This window comes from Lipophrys pholis (assembly GCF_963383615.2).
Source record: "Lipophrys pholis genome assembly, chromosome: 23".
Lineage (NCBI taxonomy): Eukaryota > Metazoa > Chordata > Actinopteri > Blenniiformes > Blenniidae > Lipophrys > Lipophrys pholis.
The window spans coordinates 1855709-1879958 of NC_137645.1; the positions used below are offsets into that span (position 1 = coordinate 1855709).

At 43.6% G+C, this 24250-nt stretch overlaps 1 protein-coding gene across 1 annotated transcript; it reads right to left on the reverse strand.

The window, feature by feature from the left end:
- Positions 1-4407: 4407 nt before the first annotated feature.
- atp1b1b (ATPase Na+/K+ transporting subunit beta 1b) lies at positions 4408-12937 on the reverse strand. Its single transcript, XM_080493094.1, has 6 exons — positions 12483-12937; positions 9554-9682; positions 6975-7130; positions 6711-6895; positions 6362-6445; positions 4408-5983 (listed from the first exon to the last, which is right to left on the reverse strand). Exons 1-6 carry the CDS (start codon positions 12571-12573, stop codon positions 5723-5725), a joined length of 906 nt encoding a protein of 301 aa, XP_080349220.1. The 5' UTR covers positions 12574-12937; the 3' UTR covers positions 4408-5722.
- Positions 12938-24250: the final 11313 nt, after the last annotated feature.

Below are 24250 nucleotides of genomic sequence, written 5' to 3' on the forward strand. Positions count from 1 at the left end.
TATGGTAGATTGGATATTTTCAATTTATGCACGTGCAACATTAGATTATTTCAATAGGAATGAAACTGAATGAATGTTGACTTGCATGAAAACAAGAGTATTAAATAAAGAAAAACTACAAATGGACTCGGGCGTTTGTTTTGTTATGGCAAAAGTTTAAAAAGAGAAACATCTCAGGAGACGCATAATTTCACGGGAATATTAATTTGAGGCATTATTAACATTTAAAAACAGTTTTGATCCCCCCCCCCCCCTCCACACAGGAGCTCACGGCTCCTCTTTATTTAAACCTCTTCCAGTCTGAGTAAATCCTCTTAGTGTGTGAAACATCAGACTCCACCTGCAGCTCAGAGAGCGCCGTGGGTTAATCCCGCTCTGCAGCCCGCCGAGGGGAGCCTGAACCGGGCCCCGCATGCTGGAGACCCGCCCCTGCTGCTCTGGTTCAAAACATCGTCATTTGTTTCCACATTTCTGAATAATTAATTCTGCTACTGTACGATAAAGTGGTTTATATTATTCGTGTGTGTGTTTCACGTGCAGCGACACAGAAGTCAGATTATATTCTGCAAATGGGATTAGAGCTAATCTGTTGATGCTTCCCGGGAAGCAGAAGCAGAACGAGCACGAGTATCAGAGTCATTGTCACTTCAGGTCCAATACTTTTAACAAAAAAGAAAAAGAAAGGATCGAAAACTGGCATCAGAGAGAGCAATGTGTGTGTGTGTGACTCCCCCATAGTGCAAAGTGAATTAGAGTGAACGCTCAGAACAACAAATCTGAGCTTTCACACTGACACAGCGACAGGACAGAATCTATTTGGTCCTCTGGAGGGACTTATTGTGCTTTTCTGACCTGAAATCAGACTGAACATCTCTGTAGAGTTTTCGTTTGCACAGTGGGGGGGTGGTGGGGGTGTCAGCCATGTTTTTGTCTCCCCTGCTCTCCGGGATGCCTCATCATTTCCTGACGCCGTACCACAGGTAATCAGCCGCCTCGTGTGCATTTCTAATTGCTGAAGTGTTTGTTGTCTCTGGCGCCGCAGCCCGGGCGACGAATCACCGAGCGGAAGGTCTTCATTCTGGACGACTGGAACAGAAACTGGCCTGACGTTCAAAGTGTTTGATTGTGGAGTAAAACTGGAGAGTCAACGGTCAACGGTCGGATCAGGACAACAAGCTCAGTCCCAGTGGATCACACCGTGACACTACTGTCAATTCCCAGTGCTGCTGATGTGTTAACAAGCTGCTGACAGCCGGCACTCCTCTGACTCGCCAATTAAAGTCATTACTGCAGCAGCGCCGTGGGAATCAGAAGCTTCCTGAGAGAAAGGAAAAAACACTCCCTCCTACCTGGGTCATGTCCTCATGCAGCTACCAGGAGGGAAACAAACACAACCTCCAGAACCTCCACAGCATTTCTAACAACAACGATTGCGGATTTCAGTGCAGGATGGAAACCAGAGGGTTCAGAGGTCACGGAGCGTCTCGGGCAGGGTACCTGGTGGAGGAAATCAAACTTATAAACTGCAGCCAGTAACATCATCATGATGACGGAGATAAACACCAGAACCAAAGCAGCAGTGTTGTAAACAGAGAGAATATAAAACTGCACAAGTCCATAAAGCATGTTTAACCTTCAAAAAGAGTTTAAAAGCACGTGGGTGTCGTAGTTCTGGTTCTATGAGCGGTCACTAACAGTTCATTCAGACTCAAGGAAACTCAGTGAAGCAATGAAAATATTAAGAACAGAAATATAAAGAAGTAAAAAAAAATCGTGTCTTCAAGCCTTTCTCACTTAATTTTATTTATTTAACAAATCATATTTAATCTAACAATTTGCCTTCACTTCAATTTGTTTAATGTAATAATTATTTTAATAATTCATTACCAGCTTGAATACATTTAAAATGTCCAAAATTATTATGTTATTGGCTTTAATAAAAATGAAAAGAGCATAAATTGCCATGGTATTTGTTTTATTACATTTAAAATAGTTTAAAGCAGGACATTATTGTGCATTTGTTGGAGCTGAGGAGAGTAAACGTCTCAGGTGTTCGGCTTTAGTCAAACAGACGCTGCACTGGCGCCCTCTCGTGTTCATAATTGTGAACTACATGTAGTGAGAAAGTGAGTGGAGTAGCTCTAAAGGCCTAAATGTGATGTAAACATGTCTGAATGTGACTTTCATGTGTTCAGGTGGTGGGTCTGATATCAGGGTGTGACAGGAAGTCATTGTAGCTCGGCGTCACGTGACCCAGATGACCTTGTGAAGGCCACGGATCCTGCAACCAGCTCATCACATCCTTGAGCCACGAAAAGAGTGTGTGAATCTTAATTAAATGGACTCCAGCACTTGATAGGTCACTGTGTACTCCGGTTTCAGAGACAGCCAGTTACCATGGAGACCGCTTGTTGGTTGTTTGGCACACATGTGGTGTGACCTGATGTGCAAAACAAACCAGACCAAGAAACTGGTTTCACTTTAATATTTTAACAGATCAGAGATCAGAGAGGGTCACCAAGGTAGATAAATGGACAATAAGTTTAGCATTGAGTGTTTAACGGCACAATAGTTTGTGACCTGCAGCCTGGCTTCCAGAAAATTAGCTGTGAATTAACAATTTGGGATTTGTTTTATTTATATCTTGAAAATCAATTTGCATCTCTTGTTGCACAACAGCTGAAATATAATGGCAAAATTTTTTGAAAACTGCAAAAAAAAATTTTTTTTGATAATGATTATGAAAACACTTTACACTCAACAAGAAAAATAGCGAGAAATATAAAAGTGGTAAAATGGCAAAAAAAAAAAATTACTTAATGAACCCACAATGAAAGGTCACGAGGAAAACGTAAGCAAACCAGCTAAATCCATCAAAAAAATCACATTTTTAAAAAGCTAAAACAGCCAAAAGAGAAGATTTTCTGAAATAATTAAAAAAAAAAAAACAACTAAGAGTCAAAACAGCTGAAACATATCAAACAACTAAAATGGATAAAAAATTACAAAAAAAACCCCCCAAAAATACCCAAAAAAACTAGAATACAAGTTAAATTGCAAAACTGGCTAAAACAACTTAAACTTTTAAATATTTACTAATTAGAAAAAATCAGCTCTTAAAAAAACAATTAGACGTGGAGCGGCCAAGGACGCGACAGCCTCCAAAATATTACGTTTACATTCCTGATACAGTTTATATTCAACATTTTCTTCACATAAATAGGTTTTCCGAATCAGTCGCCATCTTCCTTTTGGGTTTCAAAACTCAAACAAACAATATAACAACATTTAGTTACGTTGCTAAAAGTAACTTACCGCGCTTCTTTAAATGTCCGAAGAAGTTTGAAGTTTTCTCCCTCAGTAATACTCTGTCCTCAGGTTTAACTCGCTTTTACCAGTTAAATACTTTGTTTAGCACCGCTCCTCATAATGTAACGTTACTCTGAGTAGACCTCGTGAAGTCACGTTACTCTTGAGTATTCCGCAGCTGGAGGTGATTGGTGCATTCATTTCTGCTCGGAATTCCTAGTATTATAAATTTTTAATTATATATTTCATTTCATAGTCGAAGTCGATTAAATCTCTCTTCTAATCATCAGTTTCACCAAAATATAACCAAACCTGCACTGATACGTAGTAAAAGTCCTCCCGTGGTATTTGTGGAAAAGTAATTAAATTATTTTCCAATTTAGTGACTTTTCTAAGTGAATAAAAATGCCATTTTAGACTATAAAAATGGAATTAAATTAGTTTTAATGTGACTAAAATCGCACTAGCATATATAATAAATGCATTTCCAGATGCATTTATTTAATTTGGTGAAAGGTTCTTATCTATTAATTAAATTAAGTCAGTGTTTGACATCACAGTGCACGATACAATATTTTATCAAGGAATTTGACATTTCTGCATATTATAAAGCAGGTTAAGGATATTTAGAGAAAGCAGAGTTAATTGAATCATTCTCCTGAACCACAAAACTATTTAACCATGTCTTTACTCTTGTAGAGAGGAAATATGAAGAGGAAGTTATGTTAAATAGTAACTTATCTGAATGAAGGTTTAAATAAGTTTTACTTGTTTTCAATCAATCACAATTTGACCATCTCAATTCTTTTTTCAAATAAATCATTCTAAATTTAAAATTGCCAAAATGGTGACTTTATCAGCTTGGTTTAAAATGGCCTCAGCAGCTTTCTGCAGAAACATCCCAGTGTGAGCGGCGTCCTCCTGTAATTACAGAGTCGTGTGTCTGTAAACGATCCGGCAGGTTCCGGAGAGCTCAGCGGCAGAAGAAGAGTAACTCGAGCTCCTCCTCCGGTCAGTCTGCTCTCCAACCCCAGCCAACGACCCGATAACCTCAGCTACAGGTTGAGGAATTCTCTCACACAAGAACCACACCAGAAGAAAGATCTGTTATGACTTTATTGAGTTTTCTTTTTTTAATCTCTGATTAAATGACAAAAGGTGGATGAATTGATGGAGAGTCGAGTGACGCCGGAACATTAGAGCAACGTCGGTGATCATGTGAAGCCAGAGAGCTCCGTCCGAACTCTTCTATTCTTTTTAAAAATGCATGAGGAGTTCAGGGTGGAGTTAAACAGCCGTCTGAATGTTCATTGTACACCGAGACTACGTTCATGGCCTGAACACAAATCCAGAGTTGCCCATTTGAAGGTTTGCGTGGCGAGACACCGACTTTTAGCAGTTAACAAGATGACTTCCTGTGGAGGAATTGTTTCGGATAAAGACTCTCTTCAACTCACCACTTTGGTATTGCATTTATACATTACAATATTCTGCAAAGAAACAAAATACAACTGCATAAATATAAAATTTCCCACCATGTTTCATGGTTTGACATTCAGAGAGTTACACCAGCAAAACAAAACAAAAAAAAAAAAAAAAAGAAGAAGAAGAAGGTTTGAAAACGTTGGTTAGCACCGCGGTGTCTAACAGGCCGGACACAAAACTACATTCAAGGCAAAAATCAGAAGGTAAAAGGCAAAAGAAACCAAAGTAATAAAAACCCCGTCACACGTTGATTTCACAAAAAATAAAACGTTTAAAAAGAGTCCCCCGTGATCAGACGTAGAAGACGAGTAAAAAGAGGAGAGAAGTTCCCTGGAGTGCAGCCTTTTCCCTACGCGGAGCGCCGCGTCCGACTGGTTCCATCGCTTAAGGAAATGGGATTCGTGTCACAGAGCAGCGGAAGCGTATACGAGGAAGGAGGCGAGGAAGGAGGCGAGGAAACGGCGCAGTATTTTTATTGTTTGTTTTTTTTTTCTTATTTTGTTGCGACTACGGCACACTCCAAAAACTATCTACGGCGACCACACGAGGCAGCGGTATGCGGAGGGAGACACACGGCTCGGTACGTCAGAGATGGAATTACTCTACCGTCGTCGATGAACGATGTCCCATGGCTTGTGGAAAAGTGTCTTTAACAGCTGAATAAATATCTTTTATTGGGCCTATTACTATTGTTTTTCCTCTAAATTACAGTCTAAGGCTACACGGAGGTGTAGAAGCTAATGATGAAAGGATTACACGTCGGTCCCCGAGCGAGATCGTTTTTCTTCCATTGATTCTTTCGACACTACTGATTGGTTTAACCGCCACGGCCCCCTCGACTTGTCGTTTTCCTACGATAAACTGGTGTTTCGGGAGGGGGTGGGGGTGGTGAGGCGGCCAGGTGAGGGCGCTACGGCTCTGACGACGGTCATAAACTGTTCACCTGCAGTTTGATGTCAAAGCGTCCCTGGTAACGGTCCTTCTCGCTGTAGTCGATGTTCTCGCCGTACACTTTGCACTCGATGCGCAGTTCAGTGTTCAGCGTCAGGTTGGTGAAATGCAGCGCCACCAGCGGCTGCAGGTAGTGCGGGTGCAGCAGCTTGCCGTAGTACGGGTAGTACTGCATGGGGAAGCCGCCGCCGATCCCGTAGTACTTGATCTCGCCGATTTTACCGGCGTCTTCCTCTTTCTGCAAGAACAAGGGACAGATTGGTAACCGGGGACGTTTACCTCGGAGGTCACCAGTGGCAGCTGGCCAATAGGGGGCGCCATTTCCAGTAAACCAGCCCCGAAACACATTAATTTCATAAAAGGGACTAATGAAGCTTCTGCTTGTATTTGTTTACTAGTATGTTAATAAGACAGTCTTAATAAGTGTTTCTATTCACTGATTAAAAGTACAACAACTTTCATTACTGGAGTTCTTTCAATTCAATAAAAGGGCCGATTACTGTACTGTGGTTTCTAAAGGCACTGTATTTAAATGAAGTTAACATTGGCTGGAATGGAATAATAATGAAGAGTCGCCACTGGAGGTCAGGCATCTGTACTGAGAAAGTGTTGGTACCTTGTTGGTGCAGTAGATGGGGATCACATTAGGCTGCACTTTGGGCTGAGCCTCTTCAGGAATACTGTCATTGGAGGCCGGAGGCTGAGGGAAGAAGACACATTAGACCAGAGCCAAAGAATTCAATCTCCTCTGAAGCGCCGAGGCCTTGAAGAACGAGGAGCAGCTGGTAACACTGCAGGTGAAATCTGATCACGGGGCAGGTAGGGATCAATGATAAGATCACATGTCGATTTCGATCGCAGCAGCCAGTTGAAACCAGTCAGCTGAGCCCCTGAACCTTCAACCGTCTGGTGAGCAGGAACCACTAAATGACATTTTAATTCCAGCAACCAAACGTCAAAATCACCTTTGGGCGGAAGTTGACGATCCTGTTGAGCTTGACGATGATGCACGGCTTGCCATCCTGGAATCCGTACTGTGGATCTTCCAGGCCGGAGCACGGTCCCAGCCGGGACCTGGAGAAACGGCAGGCCTTCCGGACGCCGACGTCGCTCTCCAGGTCTCCCCGGTTCTTGTACTCGGCGGGATCCTCTGCAGAAAGCATGGAGGGTTTGAGTTCAGGTCTGGATTCACGGCTGCAGGCTGATCGGTGTCGGGAGAGAAAACCCACCTCCACAATCCTCGTACTTCATCTGGTCCCGCTGCTTTTCTTCGTCGTACTTGGCCAAGAAGTCCTTCAAGGCTTTGGTGTAAGGCAGGAAGGTCTCCACGTCTGTCAGGCTGAAGGACACTTCAGATTTGTCGGATCGCGGGGTGTGACTAAGGCCTGCAAGGGCAAGGCGACAGCGACGGTCAGCGTTTCCACGATTCATATCCGCTTACAGAACCTGAACCGTGCGGCTGGATTCAGATCAGCCGGCAGGGAGAACAAACGCGTCACGTTGTGATTGGAAGAGAGTCCTCTGGGGTTGAAATCAAACCTCTTTCACATCAAAACAAGTGAGAAGTTAATGCTCAGCTGATTCTGCTGGACAAACATTTCACCAACATCACTGGAGACTCAGGCCAAGTTTACACGTACACAGGTTTTTAGAAAAACAGATATTTCCCCTCGACGAAAAAATTCTTAATTTACACGGTCAAACCTGTAGGGGGCAGTGTAACAAGAAGCCAATCAGAGGCGAACGTAGAATACGAAACAAATAAACACGGGCCGACGACGCTTCCGTCACATATTATGACGAAACTTTCCGTCTCTCCTCTTTAGATTCATTTTTAGAGACTCAGTTTTTTCTGAATCGTCTCCCCTGTGGCCAGAGTTTCTGGAGACTCGTAGCTGCGATTAAGTACAAACGCAAGAAACGTAGAGGAAGTATGCTGCACTTTTTCTGCACCGTCTTGCAGGTGTCTATGTATGTGTAACTAGACTATAGTAGAATGTTTATGTTATATTTCTTTGTTGTAACGAAACTTCGGATCACCTTTTAGGGTCAATCGATGCAAAAAACAGAAGTTCCAATCATTTTACAAAATTTTTTCTTGCCACTTTTACATATTTTATCTCCCACCGAAGCATTTCTGAACAGTTTTGGACGTTGTGGAACAACTAATTTGGTGTAAACTGGAGCAAAAAATGCAGATTTGCTGGTTTCCAGAGTGATTCCAGGTGTTTCAGTCGTTGTGTTCAGGTTGGCTGAGCTCGTTCTGCCGCCGCTGTGCGGCAAACTAAACTAAACCACCTCAGAAGTTCAGGACTGAAGCGAAGCTGCACGTTAACAAGCTCGGTCGGGGGACCAGACATCAGGTCATCGACCCCAAATCCTCGTGTGACGCAACGAGTGTTTGGTCGATCTGGAATGAACACACAGATCAAACCTTTGCTCCGTCAAACACTCGGCCTGGTAAACCCTCGTCACATGAGGGAGGCGGCACATTTACCCAGACTTCAGCTCAAAGACAATCTGCAGCCTGCGTCCGTCCCTTTACGTTACCGTCTCCACTTTACGAAATAAAGATATGTGTGATCGTGCTTCCACTACCAGCTGAGGATGGGCAGACTCCGTGTCTAAAGTTCACGATTCAATTCAAAGGAGGAGAAATCTCTTGAATTCACGCTCATTTGCGCAACATCCTGTCTGGAATAAGCGGCATATTGTCCGTTCGGAGATGAACAAGAGCTTTGTGGAGACGCCGACACACGCATGACTCACACAGCTGAGACCGGTTTGACCGAAGGCTCGACCACAACTTCTTCTTTGTCGCTTTGAGACCTCAGACTCCGAGGACTATGTCTGACACGCACAGTGGATGGAAATGCACAATTCTATTCATTCTTTTAAATCTATGCGCTGTCAAACATTCTGCGGCCATTGAATGTTTGGATGAATGAATGGATGCTTGATTGAAGGACATTAAGGCTCGACGCGTCTGAAAATATCCACAAATTGTAACTATGAGTCCTCGAGTAATCTAAACAGCCAAAGACCACAGCTGCTGTAAAATCATCACCAGAGTCGACTGGGCAGTTTTAATGACGAGTTTTCTGTAAGATTACTATACATTTGTGCAATCGGCAATTTTTCCCCTGAAAAACTGCTGAGTCACATCAGGAAGGTCACCGAGAATGCCGAGTCAGCGCTGGGACATCTGAAACTACCACAAAAAAAAACAAAAAAACACTGAGGAAATTTAAAACTCTGAGACACTCAGGAAAGGCCGATGTCACAATATCCTCCCTGATGCACCCCAGCATGAACGCACCGCGGTGCATTCAGGGACCTGAGGAAGTTAGCATTCACACTAGTTGTTTTCACATCTTTGATCCACTTCGAGGAGAGGTTTTCTTTTTTCTCCGTCTTTGCACTTTTGGTAACTTCAGACGTTCAGTGGTTTAAATCATCAAACAAATAAAATGTCTTTAACTCATTTCAAACCAGTTTTAGCTCTTAACTTTTTTTAGCTTTGTTTTTATCAGCCAACTCGTCTCTGCTGAGCAAACACTCAGTAAATTACTGAACGAAACTCGTTTTTTTCCCTTCCACGCCTTTCATTGTTTGGATTGATTCTTAACTTAATTTTATTTATTTAGTTTTTTAAAACTCCTCATTTATCAGCTGCATTTAAAATAAAACTGAATCATCTGATCACATTTGTCACCAGGAGCTGACCAGACAAGATTCCTTCTTCCCCAGTGGGAAGTGGGATCTTCCCAGTTGCCTCTGAGACGATGTGTCGGGTGTGATTTCATACCGGGGGGTGCGACTCGGTCCTGCCAGGTGGGCTTGTAGTCGCTCAGGGTGAGCAGCATGGCCTGGATGGTGCCGATGAAGATGCCGGCCAGACATCCGTAGAAGACGATGTAGAAGAGCAGGATTTTGACTGTGGGGGAAAAACACACGTGGGATATGTCAGAATCAGAAAGCAACACTCTGTGTGTGTGTGTGTGTGTGTGTGTGTGTGTGTGTGTGTGGAGTCAAATGATGGCGGTTTCACAACAGTGTGGCGACTCTCACAAAGGCCCCCCCCCCCCCCATTGACAACCTCTGGTCATCAAAAGAACACAAGGGCCGGATAAATAAATAGTGATGGAGCCGCCACTGGTGAGGGGAGTTGGTTTAGAGGTCACATGACCGCTGTGAGATCAGTGAGTGTGTGAGTGAGTGTGTGTATAAGGTGTGGCAGGTGATTCTACATTAAACAGCTTGTTTGATCAACCGTCTCAGAAACTGTGAGCCAGATCAACACACACACTCTTCATGAAAAAGGAATCTCAGTTTCCTGTTGCGTTTGGCCCCGTGGGGGGATTTAACCAGCTGAAATCTGCTCCCCGAGGTTTGGTTTGCCCGATGGGGGAGTTATGTGCTCATATTATCTGTGATTATGCAGATAAACTGCAGTTTGCGACGTCTTCTCTGGCTCTGCTGGAGGGCGATGAGATGGTTTTCCGTCCGATTCAACAGGTTTAGATTTACTTCATAAAATAAATAGACGACTTCCTGCTAGAATAAGAGCAGAATTTAAAAATTAAAAAAATAAGTCAAGGTTGAACTAAATAACAGAAAACGATAAGTGACGATGAATGAACAAACTGAACCTCAACAGCACCGAGCCCTAAGACACGCACCGCTGAGAGCTTGTAATTTGACACCAGCTTCGTCTTCTTAACAGTTTTAAGTTTTCGTGTTAAAGCGTGAAGTGAACAAAAAAAATAAGGCCCATTTCAGGATTTCTCTAAATTGTTCCCTTCGACAGGAAGACGTCTTTCTTTCAGACACTGCAGCTGGAAAAGGTCACCGTCACACACACACACGCACACACACACACACACACACACATGCTGACAAAGCAAATACTTCCACGATGGAAGTCACAACTGTGAAGTTGCCTTCAAGGTTAAGCACAGACCTGAGTTTTACTGCGCGTCAGTAATAAACTGAACGAAGTGAGGAAACGACCCTGCCGGTTCTGAACGACGCCCAAGTCAGTGCAAATGTTCATTTTGTGTTTGTTCAGTTCAACTCAAGTCGGTTTCAAGCTCTCGGCGCCAATAGTGGTTTAACTAAACTTAACTTTTTTTGTCAAGAAGAAGCTTGCAGGTGTTCAGCAGCGTAACGCAGGACTTTCCTTTCCTTTCCTCGGACTGCAGGAGTCAAACTCCAGTTGAGGATTTTTTTCACACCAGACCTTCTTTTAGCTCCGGCTTCACCAAACTCAGCCGGACTCGCTCCGGTTATCAGGCAAAGTCACACAAACACAAGAGCTCGGCTTCAGAGAACTGAAACGGCCCCCTGAGAATTAAATTAAACCGTCTGACGATCAAACCAGTGTGACCTTTGTCAGAGCAGAGTTTATGAGCAGATCATTTGGATCACTCAGCATTTTAATGCAGCCGGGTTCAAGGTTACAACTGTCAGTCACTTCCTTGCTTGGATGAAATGAGAACGGGGTTGAATGTACAGTAAATCTTCATTTTTCTCAAACTCCTGCCGTCTGACCGATGTGACATTCTGAAAGCAGCAAACTGGTGAAACGTCTCACGTTAAGCCTGCGTCTTGGTTTGTCACAGCTTTCTGAGGCGGTGCTGACTCATCGCAAATCAATTTCCAGCTTGACAAATTCTCTTATCTGTGCCGTGACGCAATAAATCAAGCATGGCCTCTGTTCACCTTGAAGCTATATGCTTCTACCCGCTGCTGCTCCTACTCCTCCTCCTCCTCCCCCTCCCCCTCCTCCTCCTCACAGCTCCCATCCTTATAGTTGGGAGTTTATGCTGCATGAAGCAATGTCACAAGGTCACAGCGGCCTGACGGGATGAGCATGTGACACATTATTTGACTTAAAGCAAAGATGTGGAAGCATGAAGGAGAAGCTGGAGTAAAGTGGTGGTGGTGGTGGGAGTGGTGGTGGTGGTGGTGGGGGGGTGGGGTCAGGTGGAAAGATGAGCTTTCATCACAGCACTGCGCATGGCACGCGTTTCCCAGATACATCAGCACTTTTTGGATGACCTCAGAAGGACAAAGTGCTGCTCATCAGCACCAGATGGAGCTCCCCTGGCAGACATCATGTCACACATACACACACACACACACACTCGCGCTCCCCTTTACTTTCACCCAGGTGTTTGAGTCTAGACTGAGAGGAGCGGTGTGACATTGAGAGGAGGTGCAAGGACATGCGCACTGCCGCTCCGGAGGGAGGAAGGAGGGAGGGAGGAGGGAACAGGAGAAGAAAGGTCGAACAAGTTAATCAGTTGTATTGTTCGTTAGATTACACCGACATCCGATCAGAGGGAACCCGACACGGATCAATAGTCCTATCTGCCTTTACGCGCAGGCCCTCTATCTCTCACCTTGACTCACCTTGGACTATGATGCATTTTTAACCCTTTAAAACGCGCATTCCTTTATCTCCCTATAATAAGAGCTGGTGAAACACTATCGGACGTGTGTCCTTGCTCAGTAGGTCCACACGGCGAGCGCGGAGCGGCGCAGCCCCGATCTTTACGCACCGCCGCCTCCGATTCATTCCCTCCAAACACACATTCTGCCCCAACACTTCACATTGAGGAAAAGTGGGCTCTAAGAGCCAGAAGGTCTGCAGTGATGTGGTGTGTTCCTGCAGCGGAGGGGAGTCTAACAGGTGTTGGAGGAGGAGGAGGAGGAGGAGGAGAGATACTCACACCAGCTGCTCCCGGTGCGGCCGAGCAGCTCCCCGGTCTCCGAGTTCCACATAAACTTCTTCCACCCTCCGTCGTCTTTATTAGAAGGCATCTTGGATTAATGTCCCCCCTTCCCGCTGATGTCTGCTCGGTCACTCCGTGTGTCTGCAAACTCCCCTTCCCGACCGTGGCTGTCCGAATCCCTCCCCGTGCGTCGTGAGCGGCACCCGGCTCGCTGCGCGCCCAGACTCCCCGATATAAACGGTGGCTGCTCTCAACGGCTCCGCCCGGAGCCCCCCGACAGGTTACCTCCGGGGGGGCGGGGCAGCCGCGGCCAATTACCGAGCGGCGACAGGGCTCGTAGCCACAACGTCAGGAAGACGGACAGAAAGCCTATAGAAGCAGAGGCGTCCAACCACCGGCCCGCGGGCCGCGGCCGTTCCGAGGGGAGGCTCTACCTGCGCCTCCAGGTCAGCACCGATCGACCATCCTCCCGCTTCAGGTATTTGGTTGGAGAATGAAAGCAGCGGTGCCGAACATCTGGCCCGCGGCTCCAAACCGAACCGACAGAGCATCTGGAAGCTGCACCTCCGAACCAAGCCTGAAAAACCAAAACGAACCAGAAAATCACTGAAACATCTGCAGGATCTAAATATTGAATATTGTAGACTTTTATCCATTCAACTTTACGTGTTTCACTGAGGAAAACAGAGAAAAACGACACACACACAAAAAAAAATGACATGATGATTAACCCAAAAAACTACAAAATAAATGTTTTTTTAATTTTTTTTATTGTGGCATTAAATTTCAGCTCAAAGAATTCAATGTCTCACATTAAAAAAAAAATCAGGGATGCATGTATCTATCGTTTATCTATCTTCTATCTTTTGTATTCAATTTTTTTCATTGTGAGATTTAATTACTATTTTATTGCACTTCTTTACATAACCTGCTAATAATTGGAACCTGCTCGTATTAATACTAAATAAATAAAGGCTCAATAAACTGTTTGGCTTCTGTTTCATCCATTAAACATTCATTTATGGAAACTCAGAAACATTTGAACAAACTTTATTGTCACTTTGACACTTTTACACATGATTAAGTGTTTGTCTTCTAAAATTTGTTTTTCTTTTGCTCCTTTTTCATAAAATAACTGAAGTTGAAAGCATAAACTTTTTATCAGTTATCAGAATTTTGCTTTCTGTAAACATTTAAATCATCATCTATCTCAAAATAAAATAAAACAACAACTGGAAAATGTGTTTATTAAGAACTGGTGTTTAAATTAAATTTGTGATGTATTTGGTTTCATGTTTTTCTTGATTGTTCCTCTTTTTGTTGGCGTCTTTCTTTTTGTGAAGAGAATATGCAGATCTTTATCTTGCACCATTAACATTGGTATCAGGTTGAACATGGTCACAACTTTCTATTGAACATCTTAAAAACAACAACAAAAGAGTAAATTATCACTTTTTTCTTTCTCAATGAAAAACATAGAGAAATACCATCAATCAGAAAATCAACAATCAATAATCCTGTTCACATTATCTTCAGGTTTGGGTTTAATTTCTTTATTCTGTGTAGTTTTCTGATTGTGTTTTGTTTGGTTTTGCCAGATTTTAATTGGCGAAAAACAGGAGTTTAGTGGAATAGTAACTGAACAGTGGGCTTAGTGAGACAGCAGCTGTCTTCATACTGGACAAAGTGATAACAGTAATTCTAACTTCAACAATTTGCACTTCTAGACTCTTTATTTTCTTCCAGAAACCACTTCAGCCTCTCGGCGTTCTTCACCAGCAGCCAGGTTACAAATGATTTCAGCTTGTTTTTTATCGTGCAGCTGTAATGTAATTCAGCATGACAGTTCAGGTTAAGTCGCCGCATGCCAACAATTACCGGGCGCACACAGATTACCGCGCTCCAACCTACAATTGTGAGCGATGTCGGCTCCTCTAAAACAGTCATTAAGACACAAACAATGCAGTCACTTCACCAGGCCAACGCTCCTCGCTCACTATCTGTTCCCGCTTTAACGTGGTGGGTGTCCTGAGCTGTTGAGGGCCCCCCCACACACACACACACACCACAGGGATAATAAGCTCTAGTTACACAGCATTGCCAAGTGTACACATAGTTGAAACTTGTATATATATCCTGTCTTCTCCAGCATATATCTCCTCTCTAAAGCCGGCCCCCAGGGTATTTCTGCTACCGGTGCCTCGTCGGGGGCGACTTGATGACCCAATTTTCTATCTGTGCTTAAAATAAAACTTGTGTTCTCTGCAGCTCATTTGCATCAAAATTCCTGTTTAAATTAGAAATCTACCCAGAATCAGGAACGGAAGCATGTCAAATCCTTCAACTTTACATTCTTGCCTGGCTCTGCGTGATCCGTGTGTGTGTGTGTGTGTGTGTGTGTGTGTGTGTGTGTGTGTGTGTGTGTGTGTGTGTGTGTGTGTGTGTGTGTGTGTGTGTGTGTGTGTGTGTGTGTGTGTGTGTGTGTGTGTGTGTTCATGCATGCGTGTGTGAAATCGCTCTGCAATGTGCTTCTCTTTCTTGAGTTGTGTGCATGTGCTTGGATGTAAACATGTGTGAGAGGCTGCGATTGGTCGGGGATTCTACTCATGGAGGCTTTGACCTCTGGGCGTCTCCTCAAGGACAAAACGAGTCAAATCACAGGCGTTGTTCTGACCTCTGGCTCCGTCAAGTTCAAAACAAACCGTTGAAAGAACAAATAGTCCTCGTCTTCAGCATTCTTGGTTTTGTTTTGGTTTCTTTGCATCAATCTTACAGCCAGAAAGTCTCTATATATCACCTCAATGCTCCAGTTTTGCATCTCTGTGTGCAATTTTTCTTAAAAATCAACTTTTGAACGCTTCAAACTTCTAGAACAAACTTTCATTTCGTCTCTGCGGGAGAACCTGTGAAATTATTTAGCTGAATTCATCATTTCATAAGCGATTTGCACAGAAACGAATCCACACGTTCGTGTGAGACAGATTACACGATTTCCTCCACAAAAAGAGCCCGTTGAGTAAAGAGCCGGCTGGCCTGAGCACTGCTTGTCCTGCTGCCGCGTCCGGCTGAGTCAACGAGGTTAATTAATGAATTCAAAAAGCACTTTGGATTATAACGCTCTTAATTCCTGTGGCCCTTCGCTTGTATTCAAAGGTTTCTGCAGCATTCCCATTGGAGACGCAGGAACGACACGAACAGGACGTCTCTGCAATAGTCTGTCCTGTTACTTCGTCTCTAAAGAGAAGTGGACCTCAACAATGTGCTGTCACTGTCTATCCAACACAAACACACAGAGCTCATATCTGAGAAGTTACGATTTGTTGATTGCTGGTGGGAAAACAAGGATTTTAAGTTAAAGTTCATGAACATAAACATGATGCAGCCTCGAGAAAAGAAACGGCCACAAGGCACCAAGGTACAATATGAATTCCATGCATCTAAAATTGTATTTTTGACCCTTTCTAAATAGCTTGAAGGTGGAGGTGAGTTACTGACGTGGTCGGAGTCACTGAAAATGTAATTCTGTTTCCATGGAAACGGGGGGAAACGCACCTTTTATTTCTTAATAACAGATACTGAGTGGAGGAAAACCCAGGAAAGTTTTAGTGTTTGCAGCCTTCTCTTGTCTGTTGCTGGTTTAATGATGTAAAAACAGCACCCACTAGTGGTCCGACATCAAAACTACATCGTTTGTGTTTCCGCTGTTTCCATTGTCAACAGAAACGTTGCCGTCTGAATGCGAAACCTTTCTCAAAATGCAAAAATTATATTAAATACTAATAATCACCAAAGTTTTCCACGCTAAAGAGTTTCGACATGGGAGGTTCTTGTCTTTCCTAAACTCGTCCTTCTTCACGGTCCGCTCAGTATCTGTAGGACAGAAATGACATATGCAAGTGACATTGTATTAAATGTTAATTAACAAATACTTTTATTTATCTTTTTTATAGCTGTTAAAGTCGCTGTAGAATAACTGATTGTTGTTGTTGACCAACGTGCAGAAAGAACCGCAGAGGAGGAGGAGGAATTTAGTTACTTTTCTTGAGCAGAAACATCTATTTGTGCGATTTCGAAACTCTGCAGTTCATTCCTGTGGCCGCCGGTTCCACCGCCTGTACTTGAGGCTGTTGTGAGGGAGGAAACATTCCACCGGTTAACCTTCGACCAGGCTCACCTGTTAACTCCTAACGTCCAGGTGACGTCCAGGAAGCTGGTTTAGCTATTAGACAGCGCTTTTGACCCACTTTGTGTTTGTTTCTTCAAATCAGAAGTATTTATCTATAATAATAAATAAGTATTTCTGATTTGCAAACGATTCCGACGCCTCATTTCACTGTAATCCCCTTTTTATTGGTCATGAAGTACAAATACTCATATTAAGTAGCATTACTTAAACATGAGTATTATTTATAAGCATACATTTACAAACTATATAATAATACTTTCTATTACCACATCGTCACTGTAATCAAGTAATGGTTTATTTTCTTTTTTTGCAAATTTTAAATAGTCACAATAATATGAAAATAAATAATTTGCAAAAAGATTGCAAGTATATTGCTGTAATTGGGTAATATTATTCAATTACAGTGACGAATATTTTAAATTTGCATAGAAATGATATTGTAAGAATTCGTCATTTATAAACCGTTCAAATTTATACTGTAATTACTCAGTATTTCTTCATGACAGCGACTTTATTCACAGAAAATTACAAATACTCCATCCATCCATCCATCCATCCATCCATCCATCCATCCATCCATCCATCCATCCATCCATCCATCCATCCATCCATCCATCCATCCATCCATCCATCCATCCATCGCTGGAGTCGATCCCAGTTTACACTTCAAGAACGTCTCATGAATATTCCCATCAAGAACTTTGACTTGTATATTTCTTCCATCAAAGTAAAGCTACACTTTACTGCATTAGTGCCTCTTCCTGTTTGTAGATCAGCTTGCACACGGCGGCCTCATGGCGGCCGTCTGGCTTGAGTAGGGAATACTCCAGGAGGGTTTGCGTGGACGCTCTTGACCTTGACCACGCTCTGTACCTGCCGCTGTTTACAGGCGACACAGCGCGTGAACGCCGTAGTAGTTCTGGCTGCAGGATGGCGGTGTGGCATTTCAGCATCAGTCTGACGGAGCGAGGGAACTGGACTTGCAGGGTTTTGTTTGCAACCCACATAAAGAAAAAACAAAACAAAACATGAACCACCAACATTATAGTAAGTCGTTGGGTTTGGATTTACTCTTACTGCTGTATGTTTCTTTTTTTTTTTTTTTTTTGGACTGGAAATGTCAAGGTCTTCCAAACCAGCAGAAAAAATGTCCCAAGTAAAGAACAGTTGTTTCTCTCTTTAACTCTTTATAAGGCAAATAACTACACGTGGTCACTTCCAGCTTTCTCTTCTTAAAACTCAAAAGGTAATAACAACGGCAGAACCCAAAGGTTTTTTAAAGACATCCACTGAGAATTCTGACTGTTTACTTTGGAATATTTAGTCTTATTTTTCAAAAGCAGGTCTTAAAATATTCTTTATTTACAAACGAACAGCAGAACAAGAGATAAAAGTGTTGGAAATAAATTCTACTTTACAATATTTTGTATAAAAATGCATTGGAGGTGAACATTTCCAGACTTTTTTTTTTTGCACTAAAACAAAGAATAAAATGTGGAGTTCTTGTTAGTTTTTGTACCAAACTGGCCTGTATGGAGCCCTGCTATAGAATGTCTGAAGTCCTTTAGAGTCTTAAGCCAAGGCCGCGCCATAATGATGTCGAGAGGTCAATAATTGACAGAGGATCATAATGGAAAGTTTAAATGTCCTCTCTCTCTGGTTAATGTGTGGTGGAAACTTGTGAAGAGTTTGTGTTTCATTCCGGCCCCACACTGCCGGGACCTCAGTTTCTTCTTCTACTCGTGGAATCAAATAAAAAAAAAAGCTGCTTGCTGCTCAAACTGCAACCAAGGAGACGCTGAAGGACGACGGCGTGAGATCAAATAAAGCAGGAAGAATTCACACATATTGTACTGATGGTGCAGATAGTTGAGATATTTTTCAGCAGGAAGCACCGAATTCAAACACATTTGATCACAACCAGTGGTTAAAGTGCAATAATGTGGACTATTAATTACAACAGTTCAGACACAAAATGCAGGATTATTTAATCCATGATGGGGGGAATTCATCAAAAAGTGTCTCTGTGCAGCTTTGTTTGGTCTCCAACACGTTTTTTTTTTACTGATTTTAACATTTCAACATTTTAAAAGTCATTCAGACCATACAGCATCACATGCCAACTTCAACATTAATCAGATCAAAATCACACGTATTTATGTATTTATTGTTTAAGATGAGCAATAGGTTAGTGAGATTATAATACAGGGATCCTGATTTACTAACATCCTGCATGAGATGTGCTAAACGACCTTGTTTTGACCTCTGAGCTGCGTTTAGCACGTGTTTATTCCAAACATTTCTAAATGTTGCAGAACATCTTGACTGCTTCACTCGTTAAGGAGCATCAGTATGTTGATAAAGGAATATATAAACGTTTAATGAAGATGTTCAGGGAGAACATTTCTATTTAAAATCAATTCTAAAGATATACGATGTGAATTATTTGTGATTGTTGTTCTCTTGGCTTTTAAAAGCCGAAAGAGTCAAACCAAACAAGCGTAAAGCAGCAAACTGAGTAACGTGACGGCCAATCCCGCCACGGGCAGGATGTGACATCACGACGCGGCGAAGGTGGGATGGCGGTTGACCTGCTTGCATTTCATCCAGACCTTCATGTCGGTGCTGTCAGACTGACTCGGCGGGGAATCAGACTTCTGATCTGCTGCTCCAGATGGTTTCTGAGGGCAGCTGCTGTCCACCGTGTAACAAACACCAACCTATTAAACTTTCATTGTTTTTCCCTCTGCCGCCGCCTCTCATTGTCCCCCGGCTCTGCAGATCCCACCGACTCCGGCCGCTTGCGAAACTTTGTCCTGGTTACAAATTAATCAGCATCTGCTTCATATTTAGCTGCTGTCTGCCGCAGTACAAAGTTTAGTGCTCATTCCCTCTAATAATTCATGCGAGGGTTAATATTTGAGCCAGATAGATAACCTGATCTATGGAATTAGACTCCGGCTCTTTGAACCGGGAAGAGTTTAGTGGTTATGAAAGTCCTTCACGCACACTCTGAACAGATAACTCTACTTGGAAGGAAACACGGCAGGATTAGCAGAAGACAGATGAGCGGCCGGCGTTAGCAGGAGCTGTGAGCTGACCGACAGGGTTCAGCGAGTACAAGCAGAATTTTAAACACCTCTGCTTTGGTCTGAGTGACCTCTGCCAGGTGTGCGAGGCGGCGTTTCCAGGCCCTGATCGCGCCACAAAGTTGTCAAGTGAAAACAGAAAAACCTTCTAAGCGTTTCAGGTGTCAGTCTCCGTAATAACAATGCAATGTGTGTATTTTACCCGAATTGCATGAAATTTGAAGGGATGATTTGTCATCATCCAAGAAGCAATCGATTAGATTCTTGGATGTAAACGACAAACCGTTTCCAAATAAATACCAAACAAACTGTGAAAGAAATGTCCCATACAAAGCAGATGAGAGAGGCACCTCACAGAGGAGATCGAAGGAGATCTGTTGCCATGGAGACGCTCCCTGCTCAGGGGTGATGTTGTTACCTGACAGGCTAGCGATGCTAACTGGGTTCCGCAAACAAATGTTGGCGAAGGTCTGCGCTCTACCGAGTGTAGCTCTAGTTCTCTGTGTGTGTGTGTGGTTTCATTACAATAACAAAGTAAAACACTAGTAATTGTAGAAGTGTGACGAAAACATTTTGAAATGTAAAATGAGCTTTCGAGCGCGGGGAGAACATGCAAACTCGCGCTGGATTCAAACTTGGGAACTTCTGGCTGTGAGTAACAGCAGGCAAACCACTACACCCATAGCCAGATGTCACTAATGTGATGAACCACCTTCGTACTTCCGGTGTCGGTTTGATTTGTTCAGTGATAAATGACGATGATAACATTTATGGAAGCACTTGAACGTTGACCTCTCTGCCCGGTAACCCGGCGGCTTTGGGAAACACAACCAGGAGACTGAAGGTGGTTAAAACCTGTGGGTCTAACTGCAGTGAGACTCCTCACTGCTCACACAGGTGAAGCACCGCGGCCCATATTGGCTCCCGCTGAAAGGCCGGACGCGGAACAAAGGAGCCACTGTGAGTCCGCCTGGAGCCACGTCGTCCTTGAAGAGCAAGGTGAGAGCAACACAACACGCCCTGTCGCAGCCGCCTCGACCCACAGTCGTATAAAACCCACAACCATTAACAGACTGGACTGATTACAGAACGCCACGCACTGACCCCGACGCTCACGCCTGCTCATTCACACAATCCCCGATCCTGAATAGTTTAATCTATTCATCAGAGGGCTGTGGAGGGATTCCGGAGTGCTGGGGCGGACGTCATCAGCTTCTATTGTGACGAAAACAATCACGTTGTTACGGATCACCAGGCGGCTGCACACACTGTCAACAGAGGGTGTTTTGAGACGACAACCGGCCTCCAGCCTGCCCTTCAGCTGCTCTTATCTTCCTCCTGCTGCTGCTTCACCGCTCACACACTCAAACTCTACTCTACCATCTACTGCAAATGAATGACAACATGCTGACGCCCTCAATGTGCCACAATCAATATGAAAAATCAGGCGTGTGTTACAGATCACGCCGAATACTGGGAGGAGCTTAGCGGTGTCCGACTACGTCTGTTTTGAAAAGCAGGTGCAGCAGATATGGTGCAGTTTCCTCAACTGGCCTCACACAACTTCTAATGGCAGATTTTATCCTAAGACTGAGAAAAAAATTGTGTTTTATTTGCTGTACTGCTTCAAAGTATTTCAGACAATCTTGTCGGGCTCAACAGTTCATCTAATCTAAATATTGTGAAAACAAGCAAACAAAAAAAAAAATCTAATGCACCTAATAAACACAGAATCCTCAGTAAACACTCCTGTATGGAACTCGTGTCACTCATGGTGTTATTCTTAGTAAATCACATTCAAACTGAAAGCACGCTTTTTGCAGGATCTGAGTAAATCAGGCCCCGTATGTCCGAGGAAATGTAATTTACAGCCTTGAATCAGAATGTGCAAGAGAGGCGCATCTAAAAATGACAGTGTTGTATTTGATGCTGTATAAATAAAGTTCAATTGAATTGAATTGAATTGAATGACAATTCTAAACAAGTAAGAATAAAGTGAAAAGACATCAAATGATAAGAATTAGCGAAAAACGGTGAACTTGTGGAGAGAATAAACCCCCACAGTGCAGACAATAGGATCCCATGAGGGATAATTTTTTTTATAGAAGCCAAGAAGCCACAATAATTCCTCAAACACATAAAAGAAAATGAAATGATGTTGTTTCTCCAGTTCCTCTGTTGGATTGTCAGTCTGTCTGACAAGTACCCCCACCGCGCAAACATTTTACAAAGTATTATAACAAATGCGTGCAGGCCAGGATCAAATGGGGCCCAACATCCCCAATGACTTTAGAGGAAGAAACTTCTGGACGGTTCAGAATGATCTCCAGCAGACACCCCCCATGGTGCAAATGAAACATACGAAACACATTATGCAACCTTTCCCCCAGGTTGTAGCACGGTGGAGGTACTGGTTGATTCAATAAGACTGCTGAAACAGAAATTATTCGCTGCAGTTCCTCCAGAAGATACCCCCACAGGGCTAACAGTGATATATATATATATATATATATATATATATATATATATATATATATATATATATATATATATATATATATGGACTAGCCACATAATCAGAATAATTATTCTTTTGGGACACAACAGACAACAAATAGTGAACGCGACATAGTTGGCAAACACCCCCACTGTGCAAACAGAACTCCAATAAGAATGGACGTGTTTGTACGTGAAGTGATGTCAGACTTCTGCTGCACTGTGGACCAGCTCCTTCATAGCATGACCACACACTGCGCTGTTTATTTTAACTCAGTCACACACACACACACACACACACACACACACACACACACACACACACACACACACACACACACACACACACACACACACACACACACACACACACACACACACACACACACACACCCTCTTCAAGGAGTTTCCAAACAAATGAAACAACCCAGTTCGCCTATTCGAACACACACACTTCCTGTTTTCTTGAACCTTTTCACACTCAAATGTGAGACTTTCGGTGTTACATCACTTTGTGTCACACAAGAAATCTTCTCCGAGACTCCGTGTTTTCACAAGATTACGGGAGGAGATAAAGGAGCAGTTGTGGAAACACAGCCATTGTCTGCTCCCGCTGTGGTCCGGCTTGTTGGGACCAGGAGGATAAAAGCTGAAGGTTTACAGCAAACCCTCAGTGAAACGTAACGAGTCTGCTCTCAAAACCTCACCACAAACATTCGGCTCACTGCAGATTAGTCAGAGGATGCTGGGAATATTTCTCATCCCTCACTGGTCAGAGCAAACACTGACAAAGAGCTGGATGAGAGGTGGAAGTTTAACTCAGATAGAAACAGATGAAACGTCCAATACTGCGTTTAATCAAGATTTCATTTCAGCTCGGCCCAATAAGGACAATACAATGTCAACGAACAGCAATATTTGACTTTGAAAATTATCTGCACCAAAAACCGAGGTAACTGTGGATTATTTGTGACTATGGGGGATTGTTGTGTAATGAGGTTCTGTTGTGTTTGCTGCATCATGCTGGACTCTAAATTGAGCAGATAAGGGATCTTTCCACCTCAACACATTGTTAATTAAAGCAATAAGTCCTGGACTTTTTGAAGATTTTGTTTGCGCTGTGGGGGTGTGTGCCAAGTTGACACTGTTTCCTGATGGTGGTGTTAAAAAAAAGATTTATTCATGTCGTGTGACTCGGGTCTGACGAGACGTTTCAGAGTCTCAGGACTGAACCGTCACACGGAGCTGCTGAGGTTCAGCACCAAGTGGAGGGAAGATCAGTAACGATGTGCTGGAGGCCCTGGACGTCTCACTTGTCCCCCTAATGGGACACCCGCTTGACGTGGCCGTCCGAAAATGAGTAATTCTGCATAATTTGGGAACATTTGTCTTGATGTTTCTATCAGTTGTGAACACTTTGTCCTGAGAGACGCATCATAAACCCCGTGTGTGTAAAGTGAGTGGACTTTGTTCCGGCTCTCCTCTGCAGGAGTCACCTTGTCTCTGAACACACTGCGACTCCACCGCTTCCTCTTTACCACTACTACACCTGCACGGGCTGCCGAGTCGGCGCAGCCCCCTTTCCTCCACGTGGTCCGACCTCTGGAGACTCCATCTCCTGCAGCAGGGAGATCACCTGAGCAGTGAACCAGGAAGTCGAGACTGCGGCATGCGTGGTGTCCTTCCAGTGCTCACCTTCAGCTGGAGACGTTGCTGGATGCAGTGAAAGGCAGCGTGCGCCCACATGAGCAGTGTTATTGGTAGAAACACAACATTTCCACCGAGCAGGGGACGGAAGGCGGCATCAGATTGCAGCTCTGGAAGGAGGATGTGTCCTCCAGATGTCACCGATGACGGAAAAGTACCGTCACATCCCCCCGTGGGGGAGCGAGAGGATTAAATGATTAGTCTCACTTTTTCATTCGCTCCCGTTCTTACGTTCTAGGACCGACGTAAACTGCTGACTGCGGCATTCTTCCAGCTGCACGAGCGGA

What these genes read in the sequence shown, in the direction of transcription:
- atp1b1b (XM_080493094.1), bottom strand. Translation starts at nt 12,573, where the DNA reads ATGCCTTCTAATAAAGACGACGGAGGGTGGAAGAAGTTTATGTGGAAC. An exon ending in GAAGTACGAGGATTGTGGAG is followed by an intron (nt 6,896 to 6,974) that starts GTGGGTTTTCTC and finishes TGCTTTCTGCAG; the next exon opens with AGGATCCCGCCGAGTACAAG. An exon ending in TCGTCAACTTCCGCCCAAAG is followed by an intron (nt 6,446 to 6,710) that starts GTGATTTTGACG and finishes TTCTTCCCTCAG; the next exon opens with CCTCCGGCCTCCAATGACAG.